General features: G+C 37.1%; 3 protein-coding genes across 9 annotated transcripts; 2 read left to right on the top strand and 1 right to left on the bottom strand.

The window, feature by feature from the left end:
- The first annotated feature begins 1,037 nt into the window (after nt 1-1,037).
- Nucleotides 1,038-2,015, top strand: LOC113283743 (NDR1/HIN1-like protein 10). The gene has a single exon (XM_026533089.1). The coding sequence runs from the start codon at nt 1,249-1,251 to the stop codon at nt 1,822-1,824; it is 576 nt and encodes a 191-aa protein (XP_026388874.1). The 5' UTR covers nt 1,038-1,248; the 3' UTR covers nt 1,825-2,015.
- Nucleotides 2,016-2,668: 653 nt separating this feature from the next.
- On the bottom strand, nt 2,669-8,986 carry LOC113283742. Of its 7 annotated transcripts, none has more exons than XM_026533085.1 (13): nt 8,860-8,986; nt 8,557-8,620; nt 8,318-8,442; nt 6,959-8,127; nt 6,696-6,865; nt 6,321-6,620; nt 6,151-6,237; nt 5,991-6,062; nt 5,598-5,900; nt 4,125-5,021; nt 3,863-4,006; nt 3,182-3,419; nt 2,669-3,076 (listed from the first exon to the last, which is right to left on the bottom strand). In XM_026533085.1, exons 4-10 carry the CDS (start codon nt 8,103-8,105, stop codon nt 4,212-4,214), a joined length of 2,889 nt encoding a protein of 962 aa, XP_026388870.1. In that variant the 5' UTR covers nt 8,106-8,127; nt 8,318-8,442; nt 8,557-8,620; nt 8,860-8,986; the 3' UTR covers nt 2,669-3,076; nt 3,182-3,419; nt 3,863-4,006; nt 4,125-4,211. The 7 variants fall into 7 exon arrangements, with proteins under 7 accessions (XP_026388870.1, XP_026388871.1, XP_026388872.1 ...); XM_026533086.1 differs by having other exon boundaries at nt 3,863-3,978; XM_026533087.1 differs by having other exon boundaries at nt 3,863-5,021; nt 6,959-7,206; nt 7,288-8,127.
- Nucleotides 8,987-21,379: 12,393 nt separating this feature from the next.
- LOC113280114 (F-box protein CPR1-like) lies at nt 21,380-22,378 on the top strand. The gene is made up of 3 exons (XM_026528769.1): nt 21,380-21,451; nt 21,524-21,703; nt 21,848-22,378. Exons 1-3 carry the CDS (start codon nt 21,380-21,382, stop codon nt 22,376-22,378), a joined length of 783 nt encoding a protein of 260 aa, XP_026384554.1.
- The last annotated feature ends 2,854 nt before the right edge of the window (nt 22,379-25,232 follow it).

The raw sequence follows: 25,232 nt of genomic DNA, 5'->3' as shown, positions 1-25,232 counted from the left end.
ATTATTTTTAGGATCATATGGTATTTTCTACATAAAATAATCCTCACCACTGAATCCATATGGTAATTTCCATCAAGTTTAAAAAAAATTTGAAACAGTTGTCTGCATTTATGTTTATCAAAAAAAAAATTCAAAGAACATGGCAACCATTATTGCAATAAGAAAAGAAAAAAATAAAAAATCCGTTAAGTGTTTTTATTTTTTTAATAAAAAACCGAAATTTCTAAATAAACTCGGAGATTTAACATTCTTCAAAGGGAATTTACCACCCTTCTTCTTGAAATATACAATTTTTGTGTTATGTCGAGTGGCATTTGTTTACACTCGTTGATTTTCTTTTTCTATAACTACACGTAGGTGCATACAAAATTATATAAGAAGTTTCGTACCAAAATTAAAAGAAAAAAAAAAGATTAAAAAAAAATGAAGAAAAGAATAGGAAACAGAGAGGAAAATGCATTTTTGATTTAGCAGCATTATAGCCAATTATTTTGTGTATATTTAGGTTAAATAATTAAATGTGGCAATAAATAAATAAATAAATAATGAAAGAAAAGAATAGGAAACAGAAAGGAAAGTGCATTTTCGATTTAACAGCGTTATAGCCAATCATTTTAGATATGGTTAGGTTAAATAATCAAATGGAACAATAAATAAATAAAAAAATGAAAAAAAAAAAAAAGAAGAGGAAATTGCATTTCTCATTTAGCAACATTACTGCTAACCATTTTAGCTATGGTTAGGTTAAATAATTAAAAGGAGCATTAAAGTTACCTTTACCATTTTACTATCCATGGATAATTATTAGTTGAAAAATCAAACTATGCCATGTGGGTGGGTACATAGTCTACCATCTGCTTCTTAAATATGTCAACTGGTGGGATATCAACATCCAATTACCAAAGCCGTCTCTTTCTAAGCTTCCAGGAACGTTCCTTCGATCCTAAATGTTGCCGTAAGAAGAAAAATACAACAAGACGAAGAACGCGGATAGAACTGAACATGTCAACAAACTACGAATAAGTTATTCACTCGGTTTCGTGTTCCATTAAGACTTACCAAATCCCTTCTTCTTTCTCTGATATTCACCTTCCTATATATACCTCCAAAAACCAACCCATCAATCCATATCTCATTTCATTTCGTTCTCTTATCTTTTTCATCTACGCAGCATACATTACTAGCCACTCATTCTAAACCACAGCGCCACCACTTTTGGTTGTTCATATTCTTCTGCAGCACACAACAATGGGATGTTTCAGTAGCATAGTATGTTGTGTTCCGAAATGTATCTTCAAAATCATTCTCTCTATTCTCGTTGCAATCGGTATAGCAGTTCTTATCGTTTGGTTAATCCTTCGTCCGATAAACCCATTGAAATATCAAGTCGATAACGCTTCCCTTACTCAGTTCAACGTCACCGGTAACGACATGCTTCATTACGACCTTGCAGTGGATTTAAACTTGAGAAACCCGAATACGAAAATCGGTGTTTACTATGATCAGATTGAAGCTAGAGCATTTTACGATGGTCAGAGGTTCGATTCGGTTATGTTAACGCCGTTCTATCAGGGTCATAAGAATACTACTATTCTCCGTCCGGTGTTCAAAGGACAACATCTGTTACCAAATGTGCTAGGTGAGTTTAACCAAGATAAGGCTGATGGCAAATTCAATGTTGAAGTTAAACTTTATCTTAAGATGAGATTCAAAGCTGGTCTTGTTAAGACTACTAGGTTCGGGCCTAAAGTTAAGTGTCAGTTTCAAGTTCCTGTGGGTTCTTCTACTGCATTCACTTCTGAGAAGTGCGACTATGATTGGTGATTCCGGTAATCGTCTCCGGCGACGATATTCATCTTGTTAATTCATTTCTTTGGTTATATCATTGATTGATTGATGATAGTTGGTGTTATTAGTTCGATTTAATAATTTGGTTAGGTACATTATTAATTTATGACAGTGGAACATTATTGGTGTTAATATTCGTTGTTTCCAGTTCATTTTATTTTATCTTGCAATTTATTACCCAGAGATACATTATTTTTATTTATCACGGGGTTTACTGATTATAATAATCCCAACAAAGAAAAATAATCAAAATGCTAATCACAATGTAAAAGAAAGACCCTCTTTTCATTTTTTTCCTTGGAACAAAGAGAAAACAAAAATGATTTTGCTTAAAGAGAATGCGAAACGTGTGCGCACATTAATGAGACATTTACTTCGTCTCTAGATGTTGAGCTTTGTCAGGATGGTGGATGAATCATTTTAAGATGACAAAACTGTTGCTTTTTTCCGTTTCAGTAAAATTGATATTTTTACTTTTTAAATTTAACATATTTTAAGCAAAAGATGATTATATAAAAGTATCACTTTTCCTGAAACAGAAAGTATCATTTTTTCTGAAACAGAGTAGTATAACATGTAGTTTGCCGTAGACCTTTTATTTACCTAGCAAAGTGTATGTACTAAAATGTGCCCTCCCTTGATCACAAATCAGAAACAAATGCCCGTATGTGCTAAACTAAAGCTCTTCTATAGGCAACTCGATGCGATTTCAAAACCCTTTTCTACTGTAGGTTCTACCTAAGTCTGGAATGCAAAATTCCATGTCTTCACCAACTTTGGGGTCAAGATGCTTCAGACAATATGACTTGCTCTAACAATATTCACACGGTCACAATTTTATAGTTCGTAAAGAAGTAAAAAATAAAACAAACAGTCATGTTCTCATAGTTCGCGAGTGCATCGCAAGTCGCAACACTATAAATAATGTACTAAGAAATCAAATTTCAGTATCTGCATTTTTATAATAGGAAATCTGGAAGCTTAAAGATGCTTGCTCCTTGTTTTAATCAACAGATGATCCTATGTCCTTTAGCTTGTTGAAGAAGGGCTTGAATGATACTGAATTCGGTCTTGTTCAGAGTGACATAATATAACATGCTTAGGATGTAAATTGCTCACTCAAATATACATACCCCATCATTTGTGTTGGTAGTACCATTAATAGTTCCCTTGCTTCCAGCTCTGGTCTTAGGATCCTCCTTGCAGTAGGACGCAATGATCTGTGCATCTATACATACCCATAGAGAGGAAAATGTATAAAGATTAGCTAATTCAGATTTCAAGTTCAAAGTAATAAACTGCACATTCTTTTGGGGAAATTTCGACTATATACCTGATGATGAACCAGTAACATCTTCACTAAGCATAGTTAAGATCGTGGCATTTGCTGTGGAGCCTGAGATAACGAGGATGAAGACGCCAATGACAAACGTAGTAGCACTTGAATTTTTGAATTCCTGAGATTTCTGTTTACTACCCATCTGTTGGCTTAGAAGTTCATGAGTCCTCAAAACCCTTCATATAGAAAAGATTACTCAGTTTCAGCTCCTACGAACTGAATTTTTCAGTACCTGAGATTGAAGAATGGATCCATCAGGTAATCAGGTTACAGTACTCTACATATTGCAATACCAATGAAATAACCCAGCCAGAATCTTTACTTGATTGGAACCATTAACTATGCTTTTTTGTCCAATTCAGGAAACAATTAAAAGGACAATGATTTCATAATCACATAATGATGACGTTGAAGAACCTCCAACAACAACTACAGCTAAAAAGTACAAATGTCATGCCAACTCAAAACTAGAGAATTGTACGCAAGAAAGTTCCTAGAAGTTTCAACACAATTGCCTGGTAACTGATTGCTCATCTACACATTAACACAGTACTGCATCCTGGAAAGTGATAGTGCTGCAGCTGCTATTAAGACAAATCTACACTTAAGCAATAGTCATGGACAAATCTTAGTAGGACTACGAAAAGGCCTAAAATTGGTATGGCCATGACTAACCTGTGTCGTTACATTTTCCCAGCTAAGGCAGGCGGATCTCGAACCCATGACGAATGCCAATTTTCTTCAACAGCTAAAGTCCGTCCATCATTTTGAAACTTTTCATCTGCTCTTTCCTGTAATAGCACATAGTTACTTGGTCTCCTGCAGATGCTTAAATTGTACCTCATAAGCATTTTCTTGAACTGACAGCATCCAACTTAGAAAAAGAAGCTTCTAAAATTAGAACCCAAAAAAAAATAGTTGCCAAGACTATACATACTAGTTATGTACTGGAAATGAAAAACAGTAGTGAAGCTCTTTCCCCAATCATAATACATGGGGAAATGAAAAACAATACTGATATGGTTTATGGTTGACAAGGCATAATACATGCATTTGGCCAATTAATCACTCCCCCGATCATAATGTCCCCAAGCTTCCCATCTTCATCAAATAATTCTGCATCTCTGTCATAAATTTCTTTGACAATTACACTACAGACATGAAGCGCAGGTGAATCAGTAGTGTTGAAACTACCGAAAGCAATAATTCTTCTTTTGAAGTTTCTTATAAAACATGAGCTAGCAGGCAAGTTGGACTCAACACATGCTTTTGGCCAATTAATCACGCCCCCAATCATAATATCTCCAAGCTTCCCATCTCTATCAAATAAATCTGCATCTCTGTCGAATATTTCTTTGATGCTTAAACTGTAGACATGCTCTACTGGTGGATCAGCAGCGTTAAAACTACCTAAAGCAATGGTTCTTCCTTTAAAGTTTTTTATGAAACATGAACTAGAATGCAAGTTGGACACAGGAGGTGCAAAATGTGAAGGAGCAGGCAAGTTGGACACTTCAGGTGCCAAGCGTGAACGAACAGGCAAGTTGGACACTTCAGGTGCCAAGCGTGAACGAGCAGGCAAGTTGGACGCTTCAGGTGCCAAGCGTGAACGAGCAGGCAAGTTGGACGCTTCAGGTGCCAAGCGTGAACGAGCAGGCAAGTTGGACGCTTCAGGTGCCAAGCGTGAACGAGCAGGCAAGTTGGACGCTTCAGGTGCCAAGCGTGAACGAGCAGGCAAGTTGGACGCTTCAGGTGCCAAGCGTGAACGAGCAGGCAAGTGGGACACATCAGGTGCTAAACATGAACGAGCAGGCAAGTCGGACACTTCAGGTGCCTACATCCATCAAACCAAGAGTGTTCAGTAACATAAAGCACTGTCAAGAGTGAATTTCCTTTTTTTGATAAATTTAGATTAAAAAAAGTACGGGATTCGAAACTTGAAAAACAGGGATTGGGTTACGCCATACATATGAAAGAGTATACAATAATGATGTTGATGTATTTGGCGAATCAAATACCGTGGTCTAACAACCAACCATTCTGATTAGTTGATAATATTTGTTGAGAGTTTTGTGAAAGATTCCTGTTAAAGGTTTCATTAACGGCTAATTCATGTCGAGTAGACCTTGTCGTTGTGAGAATTCTTTAATTCATGCGTTGTAGGGAGGGACTTATGTCACCACAAACATGCATAAAAGCAAACATGCTTATACATGCAGAGAGATCAGTGAAAGCTAAACAAATAATTGGTTACTTTGCACTTCTTATTTCGTAGTATCGAGGGAGGATCAACTAGACAACGAGTTTTGGTGTCTGTTAAACAAGAATTTCCAACTGTTCCCGTTACAGTTTTGTGAAGCACTGAATTCGGAATGTAAATTCAATTTGTAAGAATCACATAAATTTTTACCTGAGGCGCAGATCCATTTGATGGTGCAGAAGTACGATTCTGTGTGTGCGGCGCAGATTGATTTGGTGGTGTAGAAGTACGATTTTGTGTCCGAGGGGCAGATTGATTTGATGGTGTAGAAGTATCATTCGGTGTGTGTACTCCTAATTGTGTTCGGAGTAAATGGAGATCAGACCGCAAACTCTTGTTTTCTTGCTGAACTTTGCGAAGAATCTCTAAACTTGGAGCCGAAGCATGTATCACAGTCCTCGAAACACCTCCTCCCATGCCTTTTACTGAACCTCGTGAATCACGTCCATATACCTATGAAAGAAAGAGTTGTTTAAGGTATTTCACGTGAAGAAAAGATTCAAGTCTACAAAAGATATATTACAGTATTGTTTCTTCACTAACCAGTGAAACAGCATCATTGTCGATATCTTTTTGACCGTCTGGATTAGCTTCTACAAGCTCTTTAACTAATCTCTGCAGGAACAAAGTAATTCAGATGCAGAATTACATAAACTAAGGACTAATATTCCAATAGCAAGACAAAGGAAGTGACTTAACTTACCATTTTAGGATCATTCATATTCTTGGAAAAGTGGGTGTCAACAAACATGGCAGCTCTGCTAACTTCGCCAGTTGAATTCTCTTTTTCCTACATTAGAGGACAGAAAACGGCATTTTTAACGAAACAAAAGAGTGAATAAAAATCTGTAATAAATAATAAAAAGTTCTTACCAATTCATATATTTTGCGAAAAATTCCTTTCCTGCCACATGAGTGTAAAAATTCAAGATTTTCTCTAGCTTTCCTACCAGCTGCGCGACGTTTCCTATCCTCGTCGGTATTGCAGAAATCAACAAAACTCTCCCAATCTTCTCTCTTTGTAATCAGACGCCATGGAATATTTATTTTTCTCTCAGCAACAGTCTCATATTTATCCAACTCTAAACGCAGATTATGCTTCCAACTTTTCCAAGATTTTCTAGCCTTTGCCAAAATACTGGGCTTATAAACTTCAGGTACGACATACCTAATCTGCAAAGACAATCTCCATATCATATACTGATCATAACGATTTTATAAAAACTCAAATAATTTTAATTCACTTACAACAACAGCTTTCCAAATATTTTCTTTGATGCTGTTTGGAACAATTTTCCAAGACTCGATTGCAGGAGGACAATGTGCTCGTAGCATCCTTCCAATATCCATTACAAATTCTTCCGACCCAACATCACAAGGCCGCCCATATTTGTCGAATATAATTGGTATACGGGTATCTAGTAAATGAAGTGCACAAAACATTACAATATAGACACTTACATTCTAATATAGAAAATATAAACAACTAGTTACAGTATGTAAGTAATCACCTGATGGCATCGAAGTGCTTCCTTGGCCATTACTTGAGCAGTTTTCTATGGTGGGTGGCGATTGATCTTCCACAATCTCCACGTCATCGTTTGCATCTGCATCAAGTGTGTCAGCATCTTCATCAGAGTTGGTGGGTGACGATTGGGCTTCCGCAATTTGCACGTCACCAATTCCATTCGCATCAAGCACGTCAGCATCTTCATCAGAGTCGGCGGGTAAGAATTGGTCTTCCGCAATTTGCACGTACCTGTTTCCATTCGCATCAAGCACGTCAGCATCTTCATCAGAGTCGGTGGGTAACCATTGGTCTTCCGCAATTTGCACGTACCTGTTTCCATCCTCATCAAGTATGTTATCGTCTTCATCAGAGTCGGTGGATAACAATTGGTCCTCTGCAACTTGCACGTACCTGTCTCCATCCGCATCAAGTATGTCAGCATCTTCATCTCTAGTATCAGTCCAAGTATCAAGTGTGTCAGCATCTTCATCTCCAGTATTGCTCCCAGCAACAGCATTGAGTCTTTCATCCTCTGGATCGGTCAAACTTTCACTTTCCTTCCTGTGATTAACAAATGCAGAAGATGGTTCAGTTGTTGACAACCTCTGCTTCTTGAGACCAACAGCGTTGAGTCTTGCATCCACTGCAATCCTCACAATTTCGTTTGCCCAACTATCATTGTTGATTGCAGAACATGATTTTGTTGTTGAAGATGTCTGCTTCTTGAGAGCAGCAACATTGAGTCTTTCCTCCACCGAATCTGTCACAATTTCTTTTGCCCTTTGGCCATTGATGAACGAAATGCGTGGTGTTATAGTTAACGACCTCTGCTTCTCGAGAGCAATAGCATTGAGTCTTTCACCCACTACTGCATCAGTCACAATTTCTTTTGCTCTTCGGCCGTTGATGAATGCAGAATATGATTTTGTTGCTGCCGAACTCTGCTTCTCAAGATCAACAGCGTTGAGCCTTTCACCAACTGCATCAGTCACAACTTCTTTTTCCCTTCTGCCGTTGTTGATAGATGCGGAGCGTGGTTCTTTTGTTGACAGACTCTGGTTCTGAAGAGTTTCTTGTCGTCTTGTTGTTGACGGCTTAAGCTTCTGCTTCTTGAGAGCTTCTTGTAGTTCCAGTCTTTTCGACCTCATATTCAATGTTAGCAGCTGCAACCTGCAAACATAAGAAGTGTCTAAAATATGCATAGTACATACACTATATTCAATCAAAACCCAATAAGAAGTGTCTAAAATCAAAATGCAAAGCTAAACCCCAATTTTTGTAACCCCAAACGAATACACGCGCAAATAAATTTACAGCAAACCCCCTAATCTCTACATAAGTAATAGGGTTTAAAGATTACCTGATACTGTTTAAGGTTTACCACAAGTAAGTTCTTCCACTACAATGAGTGAATCTTTCAAATCCACTGATTTTGTTTTCTACTGTATTTTTTGAAACCTTAAATTCCCAATTGAAGTGAAAGACCTATGTACAAGCATCATCAAGAAATTAACATGGACCTTTTCTAATATTTGCAGGGTAAAGTGTTGAGATAAAATGAAAATTGGATGAAGAAATTTACAAAGAAAAATTCAAAACCTGGTGCAGAAACTAATAGTTCTGAACAATTTCTGCAATAGACTATTGCTTCTTCCTCCAAGACCTAATTGTAGTTCCGTAATCAAACTCAATCAGTGACCAAATTCAGATAGTTCCATAATCAAATTCAGATATCTTGCAATTTGAAATACGAATATGTAAACTTATGTAATCGAAACCCAAACAGAAGTGTCTAATGCAAACCCCTAGCCAATTTCATTACAGAAGAAGGAAAAAAACCCAAATAAATTTGCAGCAAACACTCAATTTGAACACAAGTAGTAGGGTTTAAGGATTGATTACCTGATACTGATTGGAGGGAACTTCTTCTTCAACTACAGTGAGTGATTCTCACCAATTTGGATTTTGTGAAACCCCAAAATCCCCAAATGGAATGAAAGAGAAGAGAGTGGGGAGAAAACAGTGCCACCGTTACAGTTATTTATTTTTATGTCGGGTGTTATCTGTTTTTGTTTTTTCTTGGTATTGACTCGCTTAACCCTCGCCCTAGGGTTGAGTAACCGAATCGTAGTGGTGGTTCCAAAATCAAAATGCACTAGTAGTCAACACTGCTAACGGGGTACTTGATTGGGGGCAATAGATTTTAACCAGTACGACAGTTGTCACGGTGGGAGGGCGGACCAAAAAAAAATCTGACGATGGGGTTTGTCTACGATTATTTTTGTCCCGTTTAAGAAAAGGTGATGATTTCACATATCGTTTCCGAAAAAGTGATATTTTCGTCCGTTTCGGAAAACGTGATACTTTCTTCCCCTTTCGACAAAAATGATACTTTCTCTCTGTTTCAGAAAAAATGATACTTTTCTGAAACGAAGCGAAAGCATCACTTTTTCCGAAACGGGGCGAAAGTATCACTTTTCCCGAAACGGAAAATTAGGCGATCCATAACGACTGTTTAGAGTCGTCACTAAAACAACAACGATTGTTTAGAGTCGTCACTGAAAACACTTAAATATCATGACGATTTTTCATACATATTTGTGTAGAAAAAAAAAAGATTTGGAAATGTAAAATTTGAAAAAAAAATAAAAATAAAATTAAACTCTAATTAAGTAAGATTAATACTAATTAAGTGAGATTACCACTAATTAGATAAGGGGTAGATTAGTCATTACAAAATATTTGGATAAGGGGTGAATCAAATTATGTTTGGGTGACCTTTTTTTTGAACACGAAATTGGGGGATAAAAAACTAATTGGGGGATATACATTACTTCCCCCAACCCATGGTGTGTGCTAAGGGGTGATTTTTGGGTATGAAAATACTAAAATACCCTTTGCTCAAAATAAAAATCAAAAAACAAAATCATATCCCCATTTATCCCACTCCCTTTCAAATTAGAGTTTTCCCCACTCCCTTGAAAAGGATTTTTTTTTTTTATCATTCGGAAGCGATGAGGACCATGCCGGTAGTGATGAATACCATTCCGGTATTGATGAAGACCATGCCGGAAGTGATGAAGACCATGCCGGAAATGATGAAGACATGCTGGAAGTGATGAAGACCAATGCCGGCATAGATGAAGACCATGCCGGTAGTGATGAAGACCATGCCGGCATAGATGAAGAGCATGTCGGTAGTGATGAAGACCAAGTCGGAAATAAATAAAAAATTACATCGCCGGAAGTGATGAATATCATGCCGGAAAACGGTGTCGGCATACTTGGTAACTAACATCCAATGTCGGAACTGAGTGCCGGCATGCTCGATAGAAATCTATCAATGTCGGAACTGAGTGCCGGCATGTACGATAGAAATCTATCAATGCCGGTAGTCAAGTGAAAAAAATTGAAGTTTCCTGGATACTTTTCATGCATAGAAATTTAAGCAACATACTATGCCGGCATGCTCAAAAATTAACTGATTGTGCCAGAAGTGGACTGATTAAAACCAAAAAATTTAGGTTTTGAAAATCAAAGCCAGAAAATAGCTACGCCCCCCCCCCCGGATAGTGGCAAACATTTATGAAAATTTCCAACAAATGGCGGCATGGTTTTTTCGGTTGAATACAATGCCGGCACCGAGCTATTTCAGCTGCAACAACGGTGGATTCAAAGAAAAAAATTAAATTTTCAAACTCTTAGCAGCAATTCTCTCTTCACAATCGTCCTCCACTTTCGCCAAAAAAAGTTCCCTCTCAAAAAAAAATTCTATCTTTCTACTCTCATCTCATTCACCCAAATACAAATACACACTAATCATTTAACAAATACTTAAGATTTTTACTAATCATTATTAACCACTAAACCTGATTAGTGAGGGGTAGACTAGGATTTAAAAAAATAGTTAGATAAGGGATGACCCTGATTTGATATTTGGATCCAGTTTTTGTCTTTTTCCTCTATCCCCAATTAGTTTTTTTATCCCCAATTTCGTGTTCTTTTTTTTGCCTTTAGTGAGAGGCCCCCAATTAAAATCCCTGGCCCCCAATCAAACGAGGTTAAAAAGATATCAAACCTCATATAAGATAAACTGGACTTTCCCGTAAATTGGTAGCCTTAGTTAGCAACCACGCTAGCAGTGACTATTGAGGTGGAGTAATGCTTGCTATGAAAATGGTAAAACAATTCACTACCCAACTATCTACCATTTTGGTGAATAGTGATTATATTCACCATACGGCACAAAATGCACTTTTTTTTTTATTTTTTATTTTTTATTCTAATTTAGAGATGAACTTTAATTATAGATTAAATAGACTGACGTAGGGGTGTAAATATTACCCGAAAATACTCAGTCTGCCCGCCCCCGCCCGAGCCCACGCTGTACCCGAATTAGCCTAAAGCCTGTTATGGCCTGCTGCGGACTGCCCGGACTGGCCTGGTTATTAAGAACGGGCGGGCTCAGGCTTCCTCCAAAATTTTACTGCCCGACCTGGTGCCCACCCGAACTACCTGGTCCGTTACCCGTTCTGTCTGCCCAATCCAAGTACCTGTTTTATTTCGATATGTTCGAGTTATTCCCTAAAATTAGCCAGCATCGTAGAACAGTAAAGGGGAAACAAATTTATCTTTCCTTCCATATCTGTGGAAAAAAGATTTCATCTTATCAAATTTGCGGCAATTCTTCCCAAAATTTTAGGAAATTAGTCTACTTTATATGCTGTGATTCGTTTTCATCTTAGATTTGGGTTTATCTTTATCTCTGACTCTAGGGTTTCAACAAGAGAAGCATTTTCATCAACCAAAAATTACAAAATGAAAATTGATGGTGAATCAGTGGTGTTTGTAAGTATTTTTTTGAAACTTAATTTATATTTATTGAAGATCTGTTATAAATTTAATGTTTTAGTTTCTAGTGATTTCTAATAATAAGTATATAAAGTATGATTATTGAGAAATGAATTTCATGCTTATCAACTGTTTGTAAAGTTGTCTATAACGGGTAATTGCATTATAAACTGTCTTCTTCCATATCTAGATTCTAGACCCACTCATCGTTCCTCCTGTAATTGAATCATCCTTCTTAATTGACCCTGAAAATGAAAATGACCATTGTATATTCTATTTCATTTAGAGAGCTCAATGGAGTTAATTTTTCTGGTAGTTGAATACGTGTGTTGCTTATACATGCCAAACTAGTTGTATTCATTGCTTCTTTTTATCAATTAGATCTGAAAAGTACAAGCTTTTTTTGATGCACAATAATTAATATTTGGTCAGTACCAAGCTTGATCTAAGTTCCTTGATTAGTCATAGTTTGATACTGAAAAAAGGTGTAAATTAATTCTTGACCTTCTAACATTTAACCTTTGCATGTCTTTGATTAATCATAAAACCAATTGAATTTCTGTTCGGGTACATAAGTTTGTTCCTTTGATCTCATTTTGCTAGATTTTTTTTTTGCAGCACAACTTTTAAAGTTGTGTTAGGTGTACTTTATACATATACTTAACTATCTGTGTTATGTTGTTAGCAGGAACATACAACATGGATACTAGTGAAGTTCAAATGAATACTCACGGTTGCATCTGAATCAGCATTTTCTCTCGGAAAGCGTGTTGTAGACGCAGCTGCTTAACGCCAGAAATGTTGGAGTGTTGTGTGTGTTTGAAAGATTCGTGGACAACTGAGTTTATAATTATCTACTATATTCCATATGTCATGTTACATTCCTTGTATCTAAGAACTTTGCAGGAAATCATGTTAGATCAATGCAATGTAATAATTATAGTGCATTTCTGCATAAGTTCGTGTTAACATTTTAAGTGAATGAATTATGTTTAAGGTTACATTCCATATGTCGCTAATGTTGCCATTCTTATCAAGTTGCAAGGATTTTCTTTTGGATGAACTGCGTCAACGGAAGGTGGAGGAAATGGATGACTACAACTCTCAAGTAGGGATTCTAGCACTTGATCATGCCTTCTTTTTTCTATTTTAGAGTCTTTAGTTTTCTGGTTCACCTCTCATTTATGTAATAAGGAGATTTAAGAAGCCTGGGTCAGGCACTGTGCATGTCTAATTTAATTATGATATATCAGTCCGTTAGATACAGTAATTGCCTCATAATGTATGAAATTAGTTCAAGATAACCAGTGGATAGGCAAACAAAGCATATATGACATTAGTTCAAGATAACCAGTGGATATGCAAACAAAGCATATTTTTATTTTCTTGTAATATGATTTCTCTGTATCTCCCTAATCTTGCTTTGTTTTTACTCTATGTAGGTGAAGCAGCATAGAGTACCAAGTTGTTGGAGTACATGAATAAAGAAGTTCTTCGATGTAGAGAAGCCAAGGAGCTCATGGATAGTATTTTCTAATTAAGAACAAACAATTTCGACATAGAGTTTTAGTTATTATTTTGATAAGAATTTTATGTTTGTTTTAATTTTCCTTTTTCTGCATCCTCTAAGACTATTAATGTTTATGTATTTGTTTCATTAGATTGTTGACGTTCTGAAGTGAGCTTATTTAATTATATTGTTTTTCAAACATGTCAAATGTCAGACTAGAAAAAAGTGGTCTGTCCATCCTGGCCTGTTTTATATTCAGGCTTTGGGTAGGTTTGGGCTTCAAAATTAGTGTAGGTGCCTGGCCTGCCCGGCCCGACAGGCCTTCTGGGTAGCTTAATTACAATCCCGTATGGCCTGGCCTGACATAGAAAACAGGCCAGGCAGCCCGGCCTGTCCGAATTTACACCCCTAGACAGACGTGTCTTCTCTTCTAATATTACTAATATATTTTAGGTGTGCGAAAGGGTTAGAATGATTAAAATTGGGATAAGTTAGTTCAAACTAGGTTTGAGCATTTGAGGGAGTGCAATTGCACACCCACCTCTTAGTGTGGCTCCGCCCTGTTTCAGGATGACAATCTCTTATAATTCTTAGAATTATGTTCTTTTTGTTCTTTTTATACTTGCAATTTGTTGTATAAATTTTTCGGTAAATTTTTACTTTTCCGATCCTAAGAAAAAAATTCTAGTTGAATCTTTTTACGGAGATAATTCTAGTTGACTTACTAAAAAAGAGATCTATAGCTATCAAGTTCTATAAGTAGAACCCAAAAATAACAAAAAAAAGGCTAAAAATAGACTAGTTAGTGTTCCCATCATATCATGTTTTAGGACCAACTAATTCGATGTGGAAGAATAGTTTCTTCTTTCTCCATAATGTTTGGCGTAACGGTGGTACATGATTTTTTTTTTTTGAAGGAATGAGGAGCGTGAAAACCCCAAACTTCATTGATAATAAAATATAATTACATAATATTCAATTACATCCATAAATCGAAATACATGAATAATACAATAATTTTGAACCGAAAACAAAATTTTGTACTAAATCTAAATGTATGTAAACCGACAGGGGAATTGAAATCTTCAATGGTTTATCACCATTTTGTTGGATACACTCCGAGAAGATAAGATGCGTCCATAAAAGAAGTAATATGTCCAAGTTCTTCATCGAAATCTGTAATCTTTGATCATCACGTCTGTAGAAGGTTGAATGAAAGATTGACCGAAATCGAAAGTCCTCCAGGAGGTACGAGAAACCGTAATGGCAAAAGCTTGCCATACTTAATCAGAAATTTGATGTGTGAAAGTTGATGGGTAATTACAGGAAGGGAGAGATAAATGCATTACCAAACCCACTTTCACTGTGTAGATAACCAATTTGAGTGATGTTTACTCTTAATTTTGTTTACGCATTGCTGGCAAACATCTGGGGAACATTCACTGCAGAATTTTAATGGAAAAAGGGCAGTCCGACTTCTCAGTTTATTTGGTCCATACTTCGGTAGTGATGCACGCCAAACCAAAATTCTTCCGAAGATATCATTTTGCTTCCTGGGAGATTTTAAACCCAAATGTATTTCACGTATCAATAAGGTTTAAACATAACTGTTGAGTTATCTGAAATATCAGCTGCAAATGGTAGAATTTCCTATACCCCGATGTATATGTTATGGGATCCCATATGTTATAGTCGTTCTATTCAATTCTTCAATTTATTTTAGGTCTTCCTTAGTTTGTCCGTTTCAAATTTGCATTGATTGATTTGTTGTTTATATTATTATTGACATTAGAGAAATGTGTACACTTATTGTTTTAGAAGTGCTAAGGTGCAAACCTCTGCCAGGACCCTCTGTTTGAATGATAGTGAGAGCTTTTGTAACCTCATTGGTGTCACCTATAAGGTACCATCGTCTAGATACCATGCCATAAGGTCAAGATTGCATGAGCTGTTAATCTTCTGCACTAGGGGGTGAAGTTTTAGTGAAAAAGGCAAGGGACCAAAGGGGTCCCATGCTGATCAAGGCCTTGCGCAGACAAAAGTACGTTGTCTCTGTAGTATAGAACTCTATCCATCTGGAAATAGACGAATAACGTTGTCTTGCTTCAAGGATTAGGCTAAATGGAGTTGAACTTGAAATAGATTAGGCTAAATGGAGTTGAACTTGAAATAGATTAGGCTAAATGGAGTAGTTACTGCTCACACAATGGCAGTTTTAGGCCTAACTAATTCAATGTGGAATAGTAACCACTCTCCATAGCCCCAGCTCTAAGACCGGTATATGATTTTCGCCCCGGCTAGGATGTGGTCGGCCCCTTTCTTTTTTTGACACGTCTATAAACTTAAACCCTACCTCCTCTAAATTTCCGCAAAATATTCATCTTTTGAGAAAAAATAAGAAGTTAACTAAAAAATGTTAGTTAAATATTTTTGTAATAAAAGTGTTTTTCACTTTATTTTTTACTTTATATACATGTCAAAAAAAGAAAAGGGACCACATACTTTGAGTATGCGGCCCGACCACATCGTAACCGCTTGCATAACCTCACTTCACAAACTTATAAATTTCACTAGCAGTAACTCGTTCTTCTGACACAACTAGGTTAATAGATAAAACTTTCTTGAATCTCCTAATATTATGTATAACGTGTCTTTTGGAATTTTCTAAAACCCTAATTTCGTTCGTACGTATGTATTGTCACTGAGATGAAATGGAAAAAATCTCAAAAAACCAACATATACATTTTTTTCTGAAACAAAATAGATAATTTACTGATGAGGCGAGCTCAATGTTCCATCGTTACGCTTTAGAGAAACAAAATAACTAAGATATACTTTTCATCATCCTGGGCTTGATCCTCTTCCATTCACCAAGAATCCTGATTCGTGGCAGTTTCCTATACTTCTTTTGAGCCAGCATCTTCTTAATCATCTCCTCATCATCTATGGCCTCCTCCATGGGAGTTGCGTCGATCCCCTTCCTCACGTTATCATAATTCTCGGCCATCTTCTTCATCTGTTCCCTCCTCTTCTCCTTGGCCTCCTTTTCTTTCTGAAGGAACTCCACCTCTTTCTTTACCCGATTTGCTTCTGCTTCTTTTAATCGCTTCTGCATCTCTTCCTCAGTTTCAAACGACATACGAAATTTGAAGATTTCCTCAATCTCCGGAAATCTCATCGCAGCTCTCACGCTCGTCATCTTTCTCCCTTAGACAAGATATGATTTCTTCAAGCAAGCAGTTAGAAAAGAGTTTTTGGTGAATACTTCCACACAAACTATGTGCAGAGAGTGGTTCAATTTATATTAAACACTTTCAAATAATCTGTTACAGATTTGGTAAAAGAATCAAAGACTGAGTATGCCAAAAATGTAGGCTTTAGAATCTGACACAAAACTAGGTCAAGAGACTTGGTGTGCAGTCTTTCTAGCAGAGTCTTCAGGAGTTGGCTTAACACCTCCTCTCAAGTTGAACTGCAGCTCGCGAAGTTGCAACTTGCTACGTAGAATATGAAATCTCGGCGATGGAAGCCCCTTAGTAAAGATGTCAGCAATATGGTCCCGTGAACTGATGAACTTGACATGAAGTAGACCAGCAGCCACACGTTCACGGACAAAATGATAGTCAATCTCAATGTGCTTTATGCGGGCATGGAAAATGGGATTTGAAGTTAAGTACGTGGCTCCTAAATTATCACACCAGAGCAATGGAGGTGAAATTGTGAAACCAAGCTCCCGCAGCAAGGATTGGATCCAGATTATCTCTGAAGTAGCTATTGCAATTCCTCTATATTCTGCTTCAGTACTGGACTTTGACACTGTCTTTTGCTTGCGTGCACTCCAAGAGATCAAGTTGCCTCCGAAATAAAAACAATATCCACTAGTTGAGCGTATGTCATCCAAACTCCCAGCCCAGTCTGCGTCAGAGTATGCCTGAAAAAGAGAAGTCTGAGGAAGAACGAATATGCAGACCATAGTTCACTGTATTTTTAAGATAACGAAGAATCCTTTTGACCAATTCCCAAATGGGTCATACATGTATTGACAGACCTTGTTAACTGCCACAGAAATATCAGGTCGCGTTAAGTGCAGATATTGCAGTGCACCCACAACACTGCGATACAAAGTTGAATCATGAAACCTTTTTGAACCTTGCTTCTGAATTTTCACATTCACTGCCAGAGGTGTGTTTACCGTCTTTACCCCATCTAGCTTTGTCTTGCGCAGAATGTCTGCAACATACTTACGCTGTGATAGAATCAGTTCAGAACCCTGCCTTAGGACTTCAACCCCCAAAAATAAAGAAAGATCACCCAAATCCTTTAGTGCAAACACAACACTGAGATCTTCAATTAAGCCAGAGATCTCAACTGAATGTGAACCGGTTACTATTATGTCATCAACGTAAACCAAAACGTACAATGTGGAATCCTGCGTTTGACGGATGAAGAGAAGTGTCAACTATTGAACCCTTAAACCCCAACTTGACCAGGTAGTTGCTTAGTTTTGAAAACCACACTCTAGGCGCCTGTTTAAGGCCATAGAGTGATTTGTGCAGCTTGCAGACATGGGTTGGATGCTGCTCATCTACATACCCCTGAGGCTGCTGCATATACACATCCTCTTCCAGATCTCCATGCAGAAAGGCGTTCTCCACATCCAGCTTTTTGATATCCCAGTTGTGCATTACAGCAATTGACAGCACAAGGCGAATAGTGCAAGGCTTTACCACTGGTGAAAAAGTTTCACCATAGTCAATTCCTAGCTGTTGGTTATAACCCTTGGCAACTAGACGTGCCTTTCTCTTGTTGATTGAACCGTCTGGATTCTGTTTAACTCGATACACCCATTTGGATCCCACCACATTCATACCTTTTTCATATTTCACCGGAGAGTATGTGCCATTTTTAATTAATGCATTGATCTGAACATCCATTGCATCCCGCCATTCTGGAATTTTCCTTGCTGCCGAGAAACAAGTTGGCTCCATGAAATCGTCATCAAGCAGAAGATTCTTGGACGCAGTCAAGCACATTTTTTGAATAGGCTTGTGTATACCGGCTTTTTCCCTTGTGACCATAGGATGGGATGTTGTACTCTGGACTTCATCATGTATAGGTGCAGATGTAGATGGCAGAGTTGAAGCAGGTGCATAAGTTGAAATTGCTGGATTAGCCACAGAGGAGATGGTTGCATCAGAGTAAGCCAAACTTTCTGAGGTCGATGCTGAAAGATGCAGGTTGTCTGATGTATGTGCGGCATTAGGCTGTGAAGCATTACCCTGAATTACAGTAGTATTTCCTATTCCAAATGGATTCTTAGAGAAAATACTTGTGATGGATTGTACAATACCTGGATTTGGCACTGGGGATTGATGCTTGAGAGGCAAGAATGGGAATGTAGATTCCTCAAAGCGCACATATCTAGAGATATAGATTCTGTTTTTTTCTCTGTCTAAACACATGTACCCCTTATGTGAATTGTTGTAGCCTATAAAAACACATTGAATTGACCTAGATTCTAGTTTATCTTTATTATATTGCCTTAAGAAAGGATATGCAAGACAGCCAAAAACTTTCAAGAAGGAATAGTCTGGTAGTTTGTTGAACAACAGTTCTAATGGTGTTTTCAAGATTGACACTGAATTTGGTAGCCGGTTTATAAGATAACATGCAGTAACAAAAGCATCTTCCCAAAAAGACCTAGGCATATGAGCATGAAACAGTAAGGACAAACCAGACTCTGTCACATGTCTGATTCTTCGTTCTGCCAAACCATTCTGAGGTGACGTGTGAGGACATGAAAAACAATGCTGAATGCCAGACTCATTTAAATAGGAAGTAAATTTTTGATACTCAAGAGCATTATCAGATTGAAATTTTTTTATCTTATGACCAGTGAGATTCTCAACTTGTTTGCGAAAGAGAATAAAAGTCTGTAATGCATCAGACCTTAGAACTAGGGGAAAGATCCATGTAGAGTGAGAATAGACATCCATAAAAAAAATGTAATAACGAAAACCAGTTCTTGATAAGGAAGGTGAGACCCATATATCTGAAACAATTAAGCTCAACGGCTTATTATAAATTGTTTTACTCAAAGAAAAAGATAACTTCTTGCTTTTACTCACATGGCAAGAATGACAGAATTCAAAGTTTTTATTGGTTATTGGAAGTGAAAATTGACGACAGATTTTGGACACAGTGCTAAGCATTGGATGTCCTAGTCGCTGGTGCCAAAGAGGAAGTGTATAGGTCACCATAGCTTCAGGTTTTATTGAGTGTTGAATCAAATCTACCCCTTCAAACATATAAAGGCCATTCTTGTTAAACCCTCTCAGCACCATTATCCCCGTGCGCTTGTCCTTTACAACAAAGAAACTAGCATGAAACTCAAAATAAACATTATTGTCTCTACAGAATTGTGAGACAAACAACAAGTTTGTCTTGATTTTAGGAACATGATAAATATGATTCAATGAAAAAGTTCGAGAATTAAGCGTAAAAGATGCATTACCAACATTGGAGATTTCCAGTGCATTACCATTTCCTACATGAACCTGCTCAGTGCCATTGTATTCATGAGGAATGGACAGATTTCTCATATCAGAAGTGAGATGGTGAGTTGCACCAGAGTCTGTCACCCACTGATTCCCAAACTGGTCTCCAGGTAAAGCAATATAGGTCTGCGCTGGACGCCGGTTGTTGGTTGTTGGTTTGTCGTAGCGAAACCAACATCTGTCACCAAGATGGCCCTTCTTCTTACAGATTTGGCACTTGTCAACGAACTGAGGAGGTTTCTGATTCTGCTGCTGACGAGCATTCATATGATTGTTGGAATATTGATATTTTTGTTGGACTTGATTCTTCCGTTGATCACCACTGCTTGTAGAGGGAAAGTTTGTGACAGCTACATTTGCTACTGGAGACTGCAGTGATGACAACTGAGACTCTTGGCGTATGTCATAGGTGTTCAGATGAGAGTAAAAGGTATCTATGTTCATATCCTCAATAGTGCTTAAAGCAGTGACAATAGGATCATAGCTTTGGTTAAGGCCATTACTAATGGCTTGTTTCTTTGTTGTTACAGCATAGCCAGATTCTGCCAATTGAGCAAACAAAGATTTAGCATCATTCAAATAGGTTTTGAGAGTTTTGTTACCTTTTGACATGTTGTGCAGCTGCTTTTTCAGATTCATCTGATGATGAAAAGTTTTTGGGGCATATTCGGATTCTAGTTTATCCCAGACATCCTTAGCAGTTGTTAGGTGAGCTACATTACTTAAACTTCAGGTGTCAGAGTTGAATTGAGCCATCCAACTATGAGAGAATCCTGATGCTCATAAGTTGTATACGCAGGATTTATATCTTCACTTTCAGGTAACGTCTTTGCAGGAACTTGTTTTGTTCCATCTACAAATCCACTGAGATCATAGACTTTTAAGATTGGTTTGAACTGTGCCTTCCAGAGGATATGATTTGTTTCTGTGTGTTTTAATGTGACAAGGTGATGAATCTGCACCTGTCTTAGGGTATTTGTTGTTTCTGCCATGAATTTTTTTGGTGTTTTGAGCGGAAGATGGCTTGGATCAGGCTGATACCAAGTTAGAAAAGAGTTTTTGGTGAATACTTCCACACAAACTATGTGCAGAGAGTGGTTCAATTTATATTAAACACTTTCAAATAATCTGTTACAGATTTGGTAAAAGAATCAAAGACTGAGTATGCCAAAAATGTAGGCTTTAGAATCTGACACAAAACTAGGTCAAGAGACTTGGTGTGCAGTCTTTCTAGCAGAGTCTTCAGGAGTTGGCTTAACACAAGCTCGTTGAATTCGATCATACAAACTAGGGTTTCTCTCTCAAAAATCAATATATCATTGGAGCACATCCCTTTTTTCTCTCGGTCGGGATAATACAAAGTCCTGCTTCATGCCCCAAGCACGGCCCTTTTTCAATAAACCGCCATTACAAAATCCAACACCTCTGTTCAATTTTCCCTAAGCTCTTAGCTCTCTCTGTCTTTCTCTGTGAAATTTTCAAACCCTAAAATCCCTAAAAAAAAATGTCAAGCTGCATTCTGGAAGAGATCATCTACAGTGAAATTCTAGTGAGGTTACCTGTTAAGACATTACTTGTATGTAAGTCCGTTTGCAAGAATTGGTATGCCCTAATCTCTACCTCTGATTTTGTTAAATTGCATCTTCAGTTTACTACCCACACAAGAAAACCTATTCTCATGCTTGAAACTTCTGAATCATCTTCCCGTAGTAATAGACTTTGCTCCATCGGTTATGATTCATTAGAATCATCAGTATCTGAAATCATTTCCTGGGATATTGAAATCGATTTCCCATTCAAATTTAAATCGTATTATGCTCATCTATTGGTGGGATCATGTTATGGCATATGATATTATTGGGGAGTTTCTTTGTCTTTGGAACCCAGCAACGAGAGAATATAAAAAACTACCACCGATGATTAAAGTAAACTTGGTGAAATTGAAATATTTGCTTTGGGTTATGACAACAAGACTGATGATTACAAGTTGTCAGTAGGTGTAACAGCTAGCAAGGATACAGTTTTCCAATTCTATTCGTTAGCATCAAATTCATGGAAACTTGGGCCAACTGTGCCTTATAGGATTAGTTATACTGCCGTGGTTGTTAATGGATACCATCATTGGTTAGTGAAGGCTCAAGATACGTTTTTCTTACTCTCTTTAGATATATGTGACGATAGTTCCAAAGAAATGAAACTGCCAAATGAACCTTTGGAGAAGAGTTGTGAGGATGAATATATAAGTCCGGGAGTGTTGGAAGGGTGCCTTTGCATACTTGACAGCTCGTACGTCAATCATGTTAAAATTAATGTTGAAGTATGGAAGATGCTGGATTATGGAGTTCATGAATCTTGGACTAAACGCTATATCATTACTCATGAGAGCATTATCTGGGGCCATTATTTAAGTTTAGTTGCGTTGTGGTCTTTTGAGAACGGTAAAATTCTATTCATGAATTCGGGTGGATTAGTTTTGTATGATTTAAGAACATGGAAGTGCTAGAGAACTGAGTGAAATTCATAGTTTCAGCATGATTGTGGGGAATTATTCTGAAAGCTTGGTTTCTCTTAAGTCTGGTACTTATGTTGAGGAGAAGAGATAATAGAGGAATTAGATTAAGCTTTATAAGGAAGTAAAATTGGTGAAGTTATTTGTTTTTGTTGTTGCATATTCCTTAAGTTATTATTAAATGAGTTATAAAATTAGTAATATGTTTCTCTTACGTTTTCTTCTAAATTTTCAGACCCTTACCTTAACATACATCATGGTTTCCTTAAAATCAGTAATATGTTGTCTCCAATCTAGAGCCATATCATTCTTTTGCAATTCATTTTTTTTTTATGCTTTCGCGATTTTGTTCTTTCTGCTGTATTGTTATAATTCATCAGCTTTTGTTATGGGATCGCGACTTTGTTTGTGCCTGCAGCCAAGATGGAACATTAGCGCCCTTCTTTTTTCTGTTATAAACAGATGTACTCCTGTTTTTGTACCCGACTTAATAATGTACCCCCGTTTTTTTCACATTTACAAATATAGGCCTGTTGGATGTTTTCCATCCAAAACTGTTAGAAAAGTCAATTTCTCGTCAATTTCTCGTCACTGGTCAATTTATGGTGAGAAATTGACGCCACGTGTTTAAATCGTGTGAGAAAATAGTGCCACGTATACGTGTACCATGTGCAAAGATCTCAGTCACACATCTGGGTAAAGGAGATCTCGTTGAAAATCAAGGGTTCGGATTTAGTGTATTTGTTACCTCCGCCAACACGTGTAGTATTTTTCTCCGCCAACACGTGTGTGATATTTGGACCGTTAATCTTAACATGTGGGCTAATGTTAACCGTACATCTTAACGAGATGAGAAAATGGACGGTGTGAGATTAAAGAAAAAACTAAGAAGGGGGAAAGAAGAAGGAAGGGTCGACCTAATCTCTTTTCTCTCATCTTCTTACCTCGTCTCTCTCTTTTCTCTCTGTTTCAAGGACCATTAAAGATGGTGAAGCTAAGGCGTGGAAAGAAGAAGGAGAAGAAGAAACCAGAAAAAGAAAAGGAAAGGTTAGGGAAAGAAAGGGTTATGGTGTTAGCAACACCAATGTTTTCTTGTACACAGAGATTTAGGGTTTTCATTTTCTTTTTCGATTTTGGGAAAGAAAGGGTTTTCTTCTATTTCATGAAATAGGGTATTCGTGTATGACAGTGATGTAGGGTTTCCGTTAATTTGTTTTCAATTTTGGGTATTATGTAAATTGTTATGATTATTTAGGGTTTTTAATTTTTTTTCGATTTTGAGTCTTCTGTTAGAGTTCATGATTATTGAGTGAAATACAGTTTTAGGGTTTATTTCTAAGGTAATTTTTTTTACGATTTTGAAACTGTTATTGATTTATGGGTGTTCTGTACATGTTTTTGTTTATAGGGTGTTCTGTTTAATTTAGAAATTGTTATTGTATGTATTTTTTTTGATTAAATGGTGTTGTGTGTATGACAGTAGATGTATGGATTTAGGGTTTATTTTTTGATTACTGTTGTTATTACTATTCTCTTTGAAAGCTGGAATGTTTAATTTACTCAAATGAAACGTGCAAAAATTGTTATAGAAACTGCCAGTGAATAATCTGCAAATGAAAATGTCTTTATGTATATGGCTTGTGGAAAAAATTATAATGTTATAGAAGCAACCAGTGATTGTTATTTCATTTTTGTGGAATCTCTAATTTTTGAACATGAATCTCTTATATATGTAAATGGTTCTAACTCTTATATTTATTTTTGAACATGAATCTCTTATATATGGAATCCCTTATATATGTAACACATGAATCTCTCATTTTTGTGGAATATTATATGTGTATGTGTTTCTGTATATGAATGTTTGAACTAACACTGTTTACGTACATTTGGCGTAGAAATGAAGTTGAAGACAAGTATGCTAAGAGAGACATAAGGGTTAAGGTTATGGATACAGTGATGACTTTTGAATTCAAAGGTTTGGCTAGAGCAGATATGGGTCTCCTTCAATTGAAGGAAAAGATCAAGCCCCTACTTAGATTGCAGTTACATGAGGTAGTGGATTTAGTATGGTTTAGTGGCCCCTGTTTACCAGAGTCATTGTTTACTGAAGAATAATTTTGGAGGTTTTGGGATAATGCAGAAGTACATGAGAATTGGACTACACTACATATGTAAGTTATCATTCCACATGAGTATTCTGAAGGGTTAACAGAGGTAGCTATTCCACACAAGTATTTGACACCAACAAAGTCTTCAACACCAAAGAAACCAGTGAGCAAAACCAAGCAAATTCCTATAAGAACAAGTCCTAGACTGTCTAAGAAGAAGAACCAATGTCAGGCAGCAAACAAGAAGTTATTCATTGACTTAGATAAAGAAGAAGTATATGTTCCTCAATTTACACAACAAACACAGTCTAGCGTAGCTGGTAACATACCTGAAGATCAATTTGAAACATTTAATCATGACTTTTGGTTTGAAGAGGATATTGTCATATGATGAACCAAGAGGTCAGAAGAAGGCTAGAAGATGTAGTAGGTGTAAAAATGAAGGTCACTACTCATCAACTTGTGTTGGTGGTCCAGTTGGAGGAAATCCTAAGGTATTCAAGCCTAGAACATGTGTTGATGGCACAAAGCAGACAACAGTTGAAGCTCCACCAAAGAGAAAGTACAACGCTAAAGCTGCTGCAAATTCTGGAGGTGCATCTGCTGCAAATTCTCAACCTTGTGCTAGCAGATCTAAGACACAAACAAGCGTTGCTCAATCTTCCCAACCAGCTGCAACATATTCTGCAAAATCCAAAGGTGTCATGAGAAAGGCAGGTGATGAATCTTGTTCTCAG

Source organism: Papaver somniferum, chromosome 5 (assembly GCF_003573695.1).
Source record: "Papaver somniferum cultivar HN1 chromosome 5, ASM357369v1, whole genome shotgun sequence".
NCBI lineage: Eukaryota > Viridiplantae > Streptophyta > Magnoliopsida > Ranunculales > Papaveraceae > Papaver > Papaver somniferum.
The sequence above is the reverse complement of the archived record's forward strand: the minus strand, read 5'-3'. Positions and strand labels throughout refer to the sequence as shown.